This window comes from Bos indicus x Bos taurus, chromosome 19 (assembly GCF_003369695.1).
Source record: "Bos indicus x Bos taurus breed Angus x Brahman F1 hybrid chromosome 19, Bos_hybrid_MaternalHap_v2.0, whole genome shotgun sequence".
In the NCBI taxonomy this organism is placed as follows: Eukaryota; Metazoa; Chordata; class Mammalia; order Artiodactyla; family Bovidae; genus Bos; species Bos indicus x Bos taurus.
The window spans coordinates 13,793,391-13,808,187 of NC_040094.1; the positions used below are offsets into that span (position 1 = coordinate 13,793,391).

At 35.9% G+C, this 14,797-nt stretch overlaps 1 protein-coding gene across 1 annotated transcript in view; it reads left to right on the top strand.

Moving 5' to 3' along the window:
- The window catches only part of USP32 (ubiquitin specific peptidase 32), a 203,920-nt gene that overhangs the window by 162,224 nt on the left and 26,899 nt on the right, over positions 1-14,797 (top strand). Inside the window, exons 14-21 of the mRNA XM_027518831.1 lie at positions 1,715-1,890; positions 2,661-2,801; positions 6,871-6,988; positions 10,205-10,359; positions 11,450-11,531; positions 12,554-12,628; positions 13,118-13,256; positions 13,735-13,840. Coding sequence (XP_027374632.1) covers positions 1,715-1,890; positions 2,661-2,801; positions 6,871-6,988; positions 10,205-10,359; positions 11,450-11,531; positions 12,554-12,628; positions 13,118-13,256; positions 13,735-13,840 — 992 coding nt within the window. The remainder of the gene's footprint in view (positions 1-1,714; positions 1,891-2,660; positions 2,802-6,870; positions 6,989-10,204; positions 10,360-11,449; positions 11,532-12,553; positions 12,629-13,117; positions 13,257-13,734; positions 13,841-14,797) is intronic.

The following is a 14,797-nucleotide window of genomic DNA, read 5'->3' on the forward strand; positions in this document are numbered from 1 at the left end:
AGAAGGCAATGGCACCCCACTCCAATACTCTTGCCTGGAAAATCCCATGGACGGAGGAGCCTGGTGGGCTGCAGTCCATGGGGTCACTAAGAGTCGGACACAACTGAGCGACTTCACTTTCAATTTTCACTTTCATGCATTGGCGAAGGAAATGGCAACCTACTCCAGTGTTCTTGCCTGGAGAATCCCAGGGACAGGAGAGCCTGGTGGGCTGCCGTCTGTGGGGTCGCACAGAGTCAGACATTACTGAAGCGACTTAGCAGCAATAGCAGCAGCAGCATTTTCTTTACAGAACTCCTTGTAGAATCTCAGTTCAGTTTAGTCGCTCAGTCGTGTCTGACTCTTTGCAACCCCATGGAGTGCAGCATGCCAGACTTCCCTGTCCATCACCAACCCCCAGAGCTTGCTCAAGCTCATGTCCATGGAGTCAGTGATGCCATCCAATCATCCCATCCTCTGTTGTCCCCCTCTCCTCCTGCCTCCAATCTTTCCCAGCATCAGGGTCATTTCCAATGAGACAGTTCTTTGCATCAGATGGCCAAAGTATTAAAGCTTCAGCTTCAGCATGAGTCCTTCCAGTGAGTATTCAGGACTGATTTCCTTTAGGATTGACTGGTTTGATCTCCTTGCCATCCAAGGGACTCTCAAGAGCTTTCTCCACACCACAGTTCAAAAGCATCAGTTCTTCGGTGCTCTCTTTCCCCATCTGATGTTATTATAGAGATCACTCAGCAGTCCTAAAAGTGCTCTCCAGGTTCGATGCACGATACTGGATGCTTGGGGCTAGTGCACTGGGATGACCCAGAGGGATGGTATGGGGAGGGGGGAGGGAGGAGGGAGGAGGGTTCAGGATGGGGAACGCATGTATACCTGTGGCGGATTCATTTTGATATTTGGCAAAACTAATACAATTATGTAAAGTTTAAAAATAAAAAAAAATAAAAAAATTAAAAAAGTGCTGTCTTTGATCAGCTCTTCACTGTTTCTTGACCCTCCCTCAGGTCCTTTTTGATATATGCTCACTCTGCACACAGCTCAGCTCTGTGCTGTCCACGTGCGGAGCAGCACCACAAGTAGAAGGTTAAAAGTGGTTGATGACTAGAATGTTTACCAGAGATTACATGTGGTTGAGAGTTGCAATACCTTAAGATGCCATTCAGGTTCACAGCTCTTCAGTCAGACTTATCAATCATTTTCCTGTATATATTTTTCTGTTGTAACATCCATGCCTTCCTTTCAAATAGATTTATTAGGGGACAGTTTCTTCTGTCCTAGCATTCTCCATTCTCCTGTTGGCATTCTTGTTTTTGCGCCTGCTCTTTGGTTTAGAGACTTGTTATCACCCTTATCTACTAAGAACCTTTGCGGGCAGAAGAGAATTAAGGAAAGGTACGGGAGAGTCCAGCTACTTGGCTATACTTCTTCCTTTCCTATCAGAGGACATAGAATTCTTGTGAATTATTAGATATTCTAGGAGTCTGGCCAAATGTTCATTTGATAATAGCTTTTAAAACTTTTATTCTACCTAGTGTTATTCTAGGTATTTTCCAGAAAGGAATACCTCTGTGTCTTCTACACAATTACAGAATCTAAGACTGTACTGACATGTCCACAGAATAATAGCATTAACCTAATACATGGACATTGAGTTCATATCTTCAAGCCTATTTTATGTATAATAAAACAGAGATTCCGTCTTCTTTGTCTTTTACAGGTTTTCTGTATTCTGCCACACCAGGAACAGACATGTGCTTTGCTCGACAACATAACACTTCTGACAATAACAACCAGTGTTTACTAGGAGCCAATGGGAATATTTTGTTGCACCTCAATCCTCAGAAGCCAGGGGCTATTGATAACCAGCCACTAGTAACTCAAGAACCAGTAAAGGTAAGTAATTTGACATCTCTTTCAAGTTGCTAATACATTTCATTCTAAAGAGTTCAGCACACAGAAAATGTTTGTGATTCATTTTATTAACCTGTTGTAGATAGAAATGTTTCTATGAGAGTATTTTATGACTTACTACTTGCATAGACTCAGTTTAGTGATCCTTGGAAATGTTATTTTTCTTACTTAGAACAGCTGCTATGAAAATGTAGTTTCACATGTATATGAAAAAAGCTTTTTTAAAAAATAATAATACTTTTTACTGTTGGAAAGAAGTCTATGAAAGCCATCCTTAATATTTTCAAATGTTCCAGTGATTTTCTTTCAAGTGATTTACCTTGAGTTTCCTTTCTTAAATAGTTTATTTTGAAAGTTCAAAATAAAAACCTTTTAGAAAATTCTTTTTTTTTTCTAGTAATGTAAAACTGAGTAGTGACATGTGTTTATTTTCCTGTGTCTGCTGTTGCTGCTAAGTCACTTCAGTTGTGTCCGACTCTGTGCGACCCCAGAGATGGCAGCCCACCAGACTCCCCCATCCCTGGGATTCTCCAGGCAAGAACACTGGAGTGGCAACTAGGTTTTGTTAAAACACAAGAGACTAATTTTAAATCCAACATTTGGGGGAATTCCCTGACAGTCCAGTGGTTAGGACTCCGAGCTTTCACTGCTGTGGGCCTGGGTTCCATCCCTGGTCAGGAAACTTAAGATCCCACAAGACAAGAGGTGGGGCCAAAAAAAAGAGTCAACATTTACATTCCATTCTTTCTAAGGCTACATCATTAACACTAGAAGGAGGACGATTAAAACGAACCCCACAGCTGATCCATGGAAGAGATTATGAGATGGTTCCAGAACCTGTATGGAGAGCACTTTATCATTGGTACGGAGCAAACCTGGCCCTACCTAGACCTGTAAGTACAGCCAGTATTGCCTTATATAAGCAGCATTTATAATAGGGCCTTCTATTAATTCACTATGTGAACCTCACTACCCACAAATTAGCTCTTAACCATGATAGAGCTTTCAATACCTGTTCAAATTAGTTGAATAAATTTTAGGTTCTTTTATGTTCATTCACTCATTTACTCATACATTTATTGAGCACTGTATTAGGTTCTAACCACAAAATGATATTCCTTTGGGAATGGGCAACTTATATAAAGCGAAGGAAATAATCACTGGACTAAATAGAGTCAAGGAATTATGAGGCTAGGCAATTACATAAGTCATCCACATAAACACAAACTTTAGATGATGCAGAACTTAGACTGGAGCAGAAGTCTGAGAGCCAGTGCCAAGAAGTTCAGTGAATATAGAAACAGTGGTGCAGATGTTATTTCTAAAATTGTTATTCCCATTAGCCACACAGACATCCACTTAGCTGTTCTGGATTTTGAGGTTTGTCTTTTTGAAGGAGGGACATAACAAGATCACAATAGATGATAGTAAGAATTCAAAGCCAGTGAATTCTGATCGTGACCATTAATAGAATGAGTCATTTAGAGCATAAGTGAAATGCTCTGAAGTAATTTAAAGAGCTTGGAGTGTGTAACATGAAAATATTAGTTAACTCTACAGCATCATTTTGTTTATACAGTAAACAGCAGTATTCATTGCCTTAAATACTCTTTACATTATTGATGCAGTAAAATACTTTATAAGCAGATTCTTTTGCCATATCAAAAAACACTCTCCCTTATATAATGTCCAAACTAGAACTTTTTTATACCAGGAAGGTTTTACATAGATAAGATATAGTAAGTTAGATCACTTCCAAAGAGTGAAACTCTGCTGTATATCCATAGTCTATAATTTTATAATGATTTTGTTATTAATAATTATATTTACAAAAATTATGTTTAAATCTTAATCAGGAATTTACGGTTTGTATTTGTTGGCTCCAAAAGGTTTTTACTATATTTATCAACAGAACTCCTAGGTAGTTACATGTAAATATGAATATACGTAGATGTATATGCATACATATTCTTTATTTATTGGGGTTTGGGGTAGTCCTTGAATTAATCACTTAATTTCTGGGACTTTCCTGCTCTGTCTAATATTCTGTACCTGTAAGGGAATCATTGTGATAATTGGATAGATGTTTGATGGATAGATAGATGCAGTTTGATATTTTAGAGTCTGCCTGAATTCACATTGAGTTCAGTTCAGTTCAGTTGCTCAGTCGTGTCCAACTCTTTGCTACCCCATGGACTGCAGTACACCAGGCTTCCCTGTCCTTCACCAACTTCTGGAGCTTACTCAAACTCATGTCCATCGAGTCGGTGATGTCATCTAACCATCTCATCCTCTGTTGTCCCTTCTCCTGCCTTCCAATCTTTCCCAGCATCAGGCTCTTTTCCAGTGAGTCCGTTCTTCACATCAGGAAGCTTCAGGACTGATTTCCTTTAGGATTTATTGGCTTGATATCCTTGCAGTCCAAGGGACTCTCAAGAGTCTTCTCCAACACCACAGTTCAAAAGCATCAGTGTTTTAATCTCTAAATCTTAGTTTCCTCTTCTGTAAAATGGAGTTAACAATAGTATCTACCTCATTAGACTTGTTTTGATAAGTAAATAATGCATATGATTAGCACAGCATCTGAGTTATAGTAATGGTCAGTAGCAAATTTTGCCTGTTGCTGCTGTCATCATCATTATAATTATTAAATGAGTTTTTTCAAAGCCTCACAAAAGGTCATGCTTTTTAACATTGATATCAGATAAATATTAGTTAAGCTACCATTTTACTACATTAAAGCTTCATTTGCTGGTTTGACAATATTTTTTCACCTCTAAATATGATAATTTGCCTGATTTCAGGAAAAATTGCTATAAAAACACTTAAAGTATGGTGTTCCACGTTAAAGAATACTAAATATATTTGCCACAGCAAGGTTAAAAATCAATACTTTCATCGCCATGTTTACGTAAATCACACCATTTTTTAAAAATATAACTTTAATTCTTGTGAACAAGCTCGTTGACAAATTGAGCAAAGTAAAAAAGAACAAAGAAAATAAAAACCATATCCTACTCCTTAAGAAGTAATTACTATTAACATTTCAGTGTATGTCTTCCCAAACATTCCTCTGTGCCTATTCATGTACAAATTAGTATAAATAATTTTATGAAATTGAATCATATTATGCTTGCTGTCTTGTAATCTTTTCAATCTAAGATAGATGTTATTGATATCTTTCTAGGTTAATAACATAATTTATTAACCAATCACCATGGATAGACAATTAGTTTGCATCTAGATTTTCATTGTTTAAAACGATTTTCTGGTGAATATTCTCTTTTCCAACGTGTGATGATTTCTTTAAGATAAATTCCTGTAAATGGAATTGCATTTATTGTTATCCAGTTGTAGTTCAATTAGTTCATAGATAAGAATAATTAAAATGTAAATAAATATGTATATATGTTTGATTATGCATGAATGTATAAGAATTCGTTGATCTGTAATTTGCTCACAAATTCACTTATCTTGAAAAGTAATCTACACATTAATAAAAGTTACTTCATTATCAGTTCAGATTCTGCCAAAAGTATGTTTTCTCTGTAGCCTGATAACTACAGGTACAGAATTATTGATCTTTCCCCAAATCACAGTTAAACTGAAGTCCTAAGAAAATTTGACTGTTGGCTACAATTTGTAGCTCTCAGTGACTCTAGAAGAAATGGAGAGACTTTTGTTTTTCTCCATTGGTCTTACTGTTGGGGAGAGCTCCTTTTACTGCTTATTATTTAAATAGTAGTTGATAAAGCTTACAAGTGGAGCTTTTGTAGTATATATAGCATATCAGAACATGCAGAATACTTTAAAGAAATAGTCCTAAAGGTTTGGTTTGTATCATTGTTTTTATCTGGCTCTTTACTGCCCCCTCTTGATATTAAAAAATGCTCTGTTGCAGAATACATTGATTTCTAAAGCAAAAGAAAATGAAAGCCCAATTACTTGAGGTTGTTAAAGATTCTGTAAGATTTTATGTTTTAGAGAGTTTGAGGACTTCCCTGGAGGCCCAGTGGTTGAGAATCCACCTGCCAATGCAGAGGACATGGGTTCAGCCCCTGTCCTGATGAATATATCCGACATGCCACTGGTGAACTATACTCCATGTGCCGCACTACTGAGCCTGTGTTGTGGAGCCCGTGAGGGCTGTTTTAACCATGTGACTTTCAGTTTAGTACATCCAATTTAGTTGTTTTAATCATAGACAAAAAAGTATATGAACAGTCCAGTTAAAGAAAACATAGATAGTAAATTTTAACATGGAAACATTTTTGTTCTCACTACTAATACAAGAAATACAATTTAAAGTACATTTAAAATATTCTTTATATGTATTAAAGAAATTAAAGTCATGTCCAGTGATAAGGTTTTGTGACAGTAATACATTCATATAATTCTGGGAATATTGTAAATTGCTGCATTTTGGGTGGCCATATAACTTATGCAGTTAATGACATGAATGTGTGTGTGCTCAGTGATTTTAATCTTGTCCGACTTTTGTGACCCTATGGACTATCCCTCCAGGCTTCTCTGTCCTTGGGACTCCCCAGGCAAGATTGATGAATAATCCTGTACTTTTTTACTTGTGACTCCATTCGTAAGAATTTGTCCTCTAAAAGAACATCATTTTTCTATATGAGATATGTAAAAGTGAAAAGACTTATTGTGTGAAAATACTAGAATTGTAGATAATATTTAAGATTTTCCCTTTAATATTGGTATTACTTGCTTTTAAATGAAGGGGGAGAAAATACCTACCAGGAATCCTAATCCTGGAAAATGGACTTAGATGCAGGAGCCTGAGGGCCTATAAACCCATGTCATGTAAACTGGTGACTTTCTGACCTATAGGCAGTGAAGCTTTTGAACATTTCATTTTGAAAGTAAATCTCAGAAATTAGGTAAAAAATGGCAGGTTTTATTTCTTTTATAGTGATCACTTCATATATTTTAAAACAACAGGTGATCAAAAATAGCAAGACAGAAATCCCAGAACTGGAATTGTTTCCTCGCTATCTTCTCTTCCTGAGACAGCAGCCTGCCACTCGGACACAGCAGTCTAACATCTGGGTGAATATGGGTATGATGAGCCTGAGAGTGTTTCCTCAGCATTTACCAAGAGGTAACTTAAGAATGCAGCAAGAATACCGTGCATTTCCTTGAAAAAAATAAAAATGAAAACCAATTTGCTCCAAGCCTGGTGCCACTATTACTAATACACATTTTCATCTGTTTTCATACAGAATCAGAAAATCTCTTATGGGCCTTAGATCTACGGTCATGCGCAAGACTAGCTGGGGTAGAGGCAAAGTCCCAGCAGCAAATGAAAAGGGTTGTTTCCTTTTCTGGCTTGCAAACATACAAAGATAATAAGCAGAAATGAATTTTATATACTTTGTTTCTTTGAGAACAAGCCATTGTAAATTATGTGCTTGACCTCAGTTAGAGTCTGCCAGCCAGTGGCTGTTCTTTTCAACTCCACTCAGATTTCTAAGAAGTAATTTCTTCTGCAATATCCTCTTCTTGTGTGTGTGTTTTGAGTTTTTTGTTTTGGGGGGTTTTTGTAATAAAACATGATATATTTCTCATGCTAGGCCCAAGGAGCCTTTATAACAGATAATACAAAGGAAAAGATCTGTTTTTAAGAATGAAAGTGAACATTTTCTTCGAAAACATCAAGCCTATCAAAATGATATATAAATAAGTTTTCATTTTAATGTGATAGATGCAAAAAGTTCCCTTTTGATTTCTCTCTGAGGTTAAATTTTACCGATGGGCCAGGCTTGCTCTATGCTTTTGCATTACAAATATTTGAAATAGTTCTTCAGCAAAAATAATGAGTTCATCCATTTACACAAAATCTCAGACTATGTTAACAATGCCATAATGTTATTATAATCGCTATAACTTATTATTGCAAAAACCACCTATGAACCCAAACCAACCCTGTAAGTATCATCCCTTCTTTGAAATTTAGTAGGATTAGTTTTATTTCATCATTAAAGATTATATTCAGATAATATATGGAAATTCTTACATGTACTGTTTGGTAAGAATTATGCCAAAGCAGTGCCCTCAAACTTTGTCTTTAGGTAACACATTATAATCAAAAAACAGTGAAATAAGAATCTCTCTGAAACACTCTTAATTTAATTTTCCATTGAATAATATCAATAGTATTTGCCTTTCTTTCATGGCACCCATAGTACATATCTTTTTCAATTCTCTTTGAAAGATATCATGAGAGGCAAGATGTGTTGTTGCGCTTTTAGTAAGTATTCTTTATAACTCTTGTGCTGATCCTAGATTTTTGCTGCTTCTGTAAATTCCACTAGATTTGTTGGTGCTATTCAAAAGTATGAAATTATGTATAATAAGTGGCAGCCTGCTTAATGAGCTATGCTACAAAAACTGTCTAGAATTCAAATAAATTTCTTTATATGGCTTAGGACAATAGAAATTGACTTGGACACTAGCAAATGCTTATGAATCCTACAACTGTATAGTCATTATGCTCCAAATTTGTTCTTAATTTGAAATTTTATTTCTTACTAATTAGTTATGAAATCAATCATTAATCATTTTGAAGTTTATAAAAATATGCTTTCTTGCTGTAATCTTATAACTAATCCTCTGATTGTGTATTTAGAGAAATTTGCCCTTTTGTTTTCTTCTAGGATTATCCTTTGCTTGCTGATAGTAAATGATTTGCTTTGCTAGAGTTTAAAAGTTAATCGTAGTTGGGTTTTGTTCTCCATACATAGTTTTCATCTTTCTTTCTAATTTATCACAGCTATTTACTGGGCTCTTTTATTCCTTTTCGGCTTCCCTGGTTTCTGAGACAGTAAAGAACCTGCCTGAAATGCAGGAAACCTGAGCTCAGTTTCTGGGTTGGGAAGATCCCCTGGAGGAAGGCATGGCAACCCACTCCAGTATTCTTGTCTGGAGAATCCCCGTGGACAAAGGAGCCTGGCAGGGCCATAGTCCACGGGGTCACAGAGTCGGACACGACTGAGTGATTAAGCACACAATTTATTCCTTTTGAAGTGACAAGTTTCCAAACCTTACTACAGTTATCAATGACTTAATGGTAGCCTTTTTAATAGACAAAGCTACAGAAGTCGTTGTTAAATGATTTTTCAGCCTATTTTAGGTGAGTTAATTCTTGGAAGCTCTGAAAAAGTAGATGATGCCAGTGCTTTTCTCCTCTGTTTAGTAAGTAAAGACTCAAAGCACATTTAATGGGAGGGAAAAAACCTAAGGTACCATTGAATGGGTGGAAAATTACCTGGAGTGTATAATTGTACCCTTGATAGATTATATTGATACATTGAGTGTATTTTTGTTTTGGGTTGCTCAGTGAACTAAATATAATCTCCCATAGGCAGAGATGACCATTTTAAGCTTCAGCTTTTGTCTAGATTTTTGGCTGAATAGTTACCCAGGGTTTAGCAGATGGTTTTAGCAACCTGTTTTTGATTTCCATAATCTCTTGTCATTTTATCCCCCTTTTCTTTTGAAATATATGGCTAGACTTGATACATTCTTCCTTTAGTCTTTACTCTTTCCCTTTATGCCTCTTTTTGTTTGCACTTTGAGCCCTTCAGGAATTCAAGGTCATGTTTACTGTCCTCTTATTGGGTAGACAGACCTTTATGGTTCTCCCTAGTACCTTTTGATAGGGCAGTTTCTTTTTTGTCATGGGACGTTTCTTGGCTTATTTTAAAGCTCTGTTGGCCATGTAATATCTGTGCCTACTTAGAATTCTAAGTAAAAGTTTCTTGAGTAATTGTGCCACAGTGGACCAGGTAATTGGGCCACTTAATGAGAGTGAGGGATTAGCAATGCAAATACAGTTTATTTTAAGAAAGTAGATCAGGTGAATCCAATTATCCTTCTGTGGTATTCAAATCCAGTCCCATTTCCCAGTGTAAGACTCTTCCCCATTCTTTAACACTGAGTTTTGATTTTGCTATCGAGTATGACCCAGCTGAGAGCCAAGAAATCAGTGCCCATTGATATTTGCCACTCTTCTTGGATTCCAGATACTGCCAATTATTTGCGTGTCTGATTTTGTTGTTCTTCCTTTCAAAGTTAAGGCTTACTCTAAGACGCTTAGGTCTCCTGTCTTCATTTTAAAGCTTCTTAAAATTTCTTAATTTATAAAATTATTAAATCTGTAATTCTTATTTCTCATTATTATTTCCTAAAATAGTATGGTCCCCATTACTAAAAGTGGTGCTTTCTCTTTTTTTAACATTTGCCTTTTTCCTTACTGTGATTACTATGACCATAGGAAATGTCCCTTCTCCGAATGCACCATTAAAGCGGGTCTTAGCCTATACAGGCTGTTTTAGTCGAATGCAGACCATCAAGGAAATTCATGAATATCTATCTCAGAGGCTGCGCATCAAAGAGGAAGATATGCGCCTGTGGCTATACAACAGTGAGGTAAGAGGCATGTCAGTCAAGGAAAGTCCTCCTTGTTAGATCCATGTTTCATAAGTATGGAGGGTTTGTCGACATTAATTGTTCATGGACAGTACAATCTTATAAACTCATTATTATAAAGTAACAATAAATACATCTTTTTAACAAATAGTTTATTTCAGATTTGTCTTAAAGTAAGGGACACACATATTGAAATTCAAACAATACGAAAGTATGTGGTGAAAATTCTTCCCATCCTCTGACCTCTGTCTTCCATTCTCCTTAGAGGCAGTGCTTTTAATTATTTATGTATTCTTCCTAACACATGCAATATGTTTTTATTTTACTCTGAAATTGGATGGTAAGTAGTTTTAACCGGCTCTTTATCCCCTAGTTCCTTCTTTCTTACATCTTTCTTTGGTCACCATTGAGAACTGAGAAGCAGTATAGTAAAGAAAGTTAAGAGCACAGCTCCTGGAGCCTCCCTGCCAGGGATTAAGTCCTGACTCCCTCCTGTTAGTTAACTAACCAAGGACAAGTCCCTTAACTCTCTGTCACAGTTTTTCCATGAGTAAATGGGGAAAATAATAATATTTCCCTTAGGATAGTTGTAAGACTTAGATGAGTTAATTTTCCAAGCACTTTAGACAGGGTGAGTGTCAACAAAATGTATAATTCTGTTGCATGGCATTTGGTTTTACATTTTCATTTCCTAGTTAGTGATCAAGGTCCATCTTGAATACAAGCACATTTACTCAGTTTAGTATATACTTACTATATATTAATCAAAACTTCTTTTCTGTAAGCTGTTTAGAAAATCTAAACCTCAGTGAATTTTGGTTTGTGTGATCAGTCTTTCCTGGTCTCCCCAAAATCAGATATAATTTTTTTTAGAAATATAAAATATGTGTTTACAGAGTATAGATTCTTTCCCTCATTTTGCCACCAAAATTATAAGTACTTTTGAATAACTGTAATATGTTAAATGTCTGTACATGAGTTATGTACATGTACCTTCAAGGAATTTTTTAAATTGTCATTCATTTTTATTTCGGCATTTGTTTCAAAGTTAGTAATTAAATTAACAAAACATTTCCTCCTCCATACACAGAATTACCTCACTCTTCTGGATGATGAGGATCACAGATTGGAATATTTGAAAATCCAGGATGAGCAGCACCTGGTAATTGAAGGTACAAGATGGAAACATACATCTGTATTAGATTGTTAGGGGAAGAATGAAAGGTTTAATTACTCACCAATAATCTACTTCATGGGGCTTCCCAGATGGTGCAGTGGTAAAGAATCCACCTGCCAATGCAGGAGATGCAGGTTCGATCCCTGGGTCGGGAAGATCCCCTGGAGCAGGAAATGGCAACCTACTCCTACTTTGTTCTTGCCTGGAAAATTCCATGATGTTGCAAAGAGTCGAAGACGACTGAGCAGCTGAGCATGACAAGCCTACTTTATAGGTTTTTCCAGCTGGTATTTGATCAGTTTTCTTCATAGTAAAGAAAACCCATTAAACCTTTATGTAATCCTTTTGTAATGGGATATTATTTAGATTGCTTTAAGAGGAAAAACATGTCTACATTCATTATCTGGCAAGGGTGGAAACAGTTGTAAAAACAAGTGAATTCAGTTATAAGTTTACAGTTTATTAAAATTTTCAAGCTCCCTCCTTGAGTTTGAATGAGGAGATTAACATTCTTGCATTGTTAGTGATGCAGGCTTTTCATTAGTCCTCAACACTGATCAAGAAAGCTTAGCTCGAGTAACATACATTTACACACTGGCATGTATAAGTCATTGAAAACTTAGTGTGTCTTTTCTCAAGATTCATGAAACATTCCTAGCTGCCTTTGTATTAAAATGAATACTCCGGCAGTTTCACAATTTAAGAAAGAATTGTAAAAAAGAAAGAAGAAAGAATTGTGATAGTTCCAGTGTTTTAGGCTTAAGAATTTTAATTCCTTCTATTGAAGGTTGAGTATAATTTTACTTCAGGTATGCAACTGAGGAATTAGTTTACTAATTAATTCTAATCACTGACTATAAAGCCCCCTATCTAAAGAATTGGAATGGTTTCAGAGCCAATTACAAAAAAAATTTTTTTTCAGTTTCTGGTTTAGAAATAAGTTTTTGTTTTTAAACAGTACACTTGAGTGGGTGTGATTTGATTGGATAAGAGATTAACACATTATTGTCTTTCTAGTTCGCAACAAAGATATGAGTTGGCCTGAAGAAATGTCCTTTATAGCAAACAGTAGTAAAATAGATAGACACAAGGGTAAGTTTCCACTGTATTTATTTTTAAACAGATGATCTTAAAAGTATTATTTTATGTTTTCTTCTTTCAACTGTTGAAGTGTTAACAAATTGTAGCTTTCTAGCTCAATAGTGATTAGGCCCCGTCTTATTTTTCTTTTTCCTGAAGCATCACATTTCTTTCTAACCTTGCAATTAAATTATTTATTCATTTTAAAAGATACAATTCTAGGAGAGAGTTGTTTGAACTCTAAAAAACCATCAGAGCAATTGAAGAGAATCATTGCTACTTCCAGAGTACAAATGAGCATAGATCCAATAGATTATCATGATTGCCAGTGAGGCTCCGTGAAAAACTTCTACTTTAACATTGCAAGACCCAACAGAAAATTATTATCTCCATCTAACTGATTAGAAAAAGTATAAAAATCATTGCATTGAATACAAATCACTGTTTGGTCTATGACATCTTGCTGCAGCTAGGCTTCTGTTCTCATATTGTTTGTTCCAGTTCCGACAGAAAAGGGGGCCACAGGTCTGAGTAACCTGGGAAATACATGCTTCATGAATTCAAGCATCCAGTGTGTTAGTAACACGCAGCCACTGACACAGTATTTTATCTCAGGGAGACATCTTTATGAACTCAACAGGTAATCTTCCTTGAGTCATTGGCTCTTAACTTTTATAATTTTGATATGAACCCAATATTACCTAAATCTGTTCTTTATTCACCCTGAGGGAGAAAATTCTTCATCTTATTTGCCCTGTTAAGCATGAAGTAAGCTTCCCTAGTGGCTCAGTGGTAAAGAATCCACCTGCCAGTACATGAGACATGGGTTGGTAAAGAACCCACCTGGGTCAGGAAGATCCCCTGGAAAAGGAAATGGCAACCCACTCCTGTATTCTTGCCTGAGAATTTCATGGCAGAGGAGCCTGGTGGGCTACAATCCATGGGGTTGCAAAGAGTCGGACACAATTGAAGCAACTAAAGGACAAGGACCAAATGTTGCTTCTCTTGTTTTGAAAATGTATTTTGATGTGAGAAAACAGATACTAGGCATTTCTGTGTTCACATGATTGTGATTTATAAGAATCATTAAGCAATACATTTTCCTCCCAAACTTGTAGGACAAATCCCATTGGTATGAAGGGGCATATGGCTAAATGCTATGGGGATTTAGTACAGGAGCTTTGGAGTGGAACTCAGAAAAATGTCGCCCCATTAAAGCTTCGGGTAAGCATGTTAAAATAATATAAAGGTATTAAGTCTTAAGCAGCTGTTTAAGTAATTTTCTTTGTTTTTTATATTTATCTTTTAATTTTAGCTTAATGTTTTTGGGTCTTTCATAAGACATAAACTTTTACTTGTTCAATTATAAGCAAAATACTCTTATAGGCATAGTAGATAGAAAAAGTTCAGAAGTACAGTCTAAATTTATAAATTTTATCAAGTATTTTACTTGTATATATAGTAAACTTTTCTTTTTTCGACCTTCATTATTATCAGTATTCCAACTGCAAGGTAGCCCTGAGTCTAATTAATGATACTCAGTAGCTTTTTAACATTACTAAGATAATTAGTTCTATCCATAGAACAAAAAAAAAAAGTAGCAGAAAGAAAGACTGTAATTAATGAATACAAATTTTACATTAATATTATTTATAGTGAATTTTAGTAAAGTTTGGATTATTTTTTATCTTTATTTAAAAGTAAGTTGAGAACTTCCCTGGTGGTCAAGTGGCTTATTAGACTCCTTGCTTCCAATGCAGGGGGCCTGGGTTTGATCCCTGGTCAGGGAACTAGATCCCACATGTCACAATGAAGATTGATCTGTGTGCTATAGCTAAGACCTGGTGAAGTCAAATAATTTTTTTAAGGCAAGGCAAAAGCTTTTTAGGTTAAAAATTAATAATCATAGTAGCTAAAAATTTGGTTACTTATCACTTACCAGCCACTATCTGATTACTTTATGTGTATTAACTCATTTAATCTTCTAAATGGCCCCATAATATAAAGCAGTGTTACAGTCCCCATTTTATGGCTCAGGAAACTAAGGAGCCTATCCAAGGTTGCAAGCTAGTTAGTAAGTCTTCACAGTTGAACACTGGGCTATTCTGCCTCTAATAATAAAAGTTAGGATACAACAACACCAGAAAAGCTAACTGTAAAAGAAAACAGGGAATCTTCCAA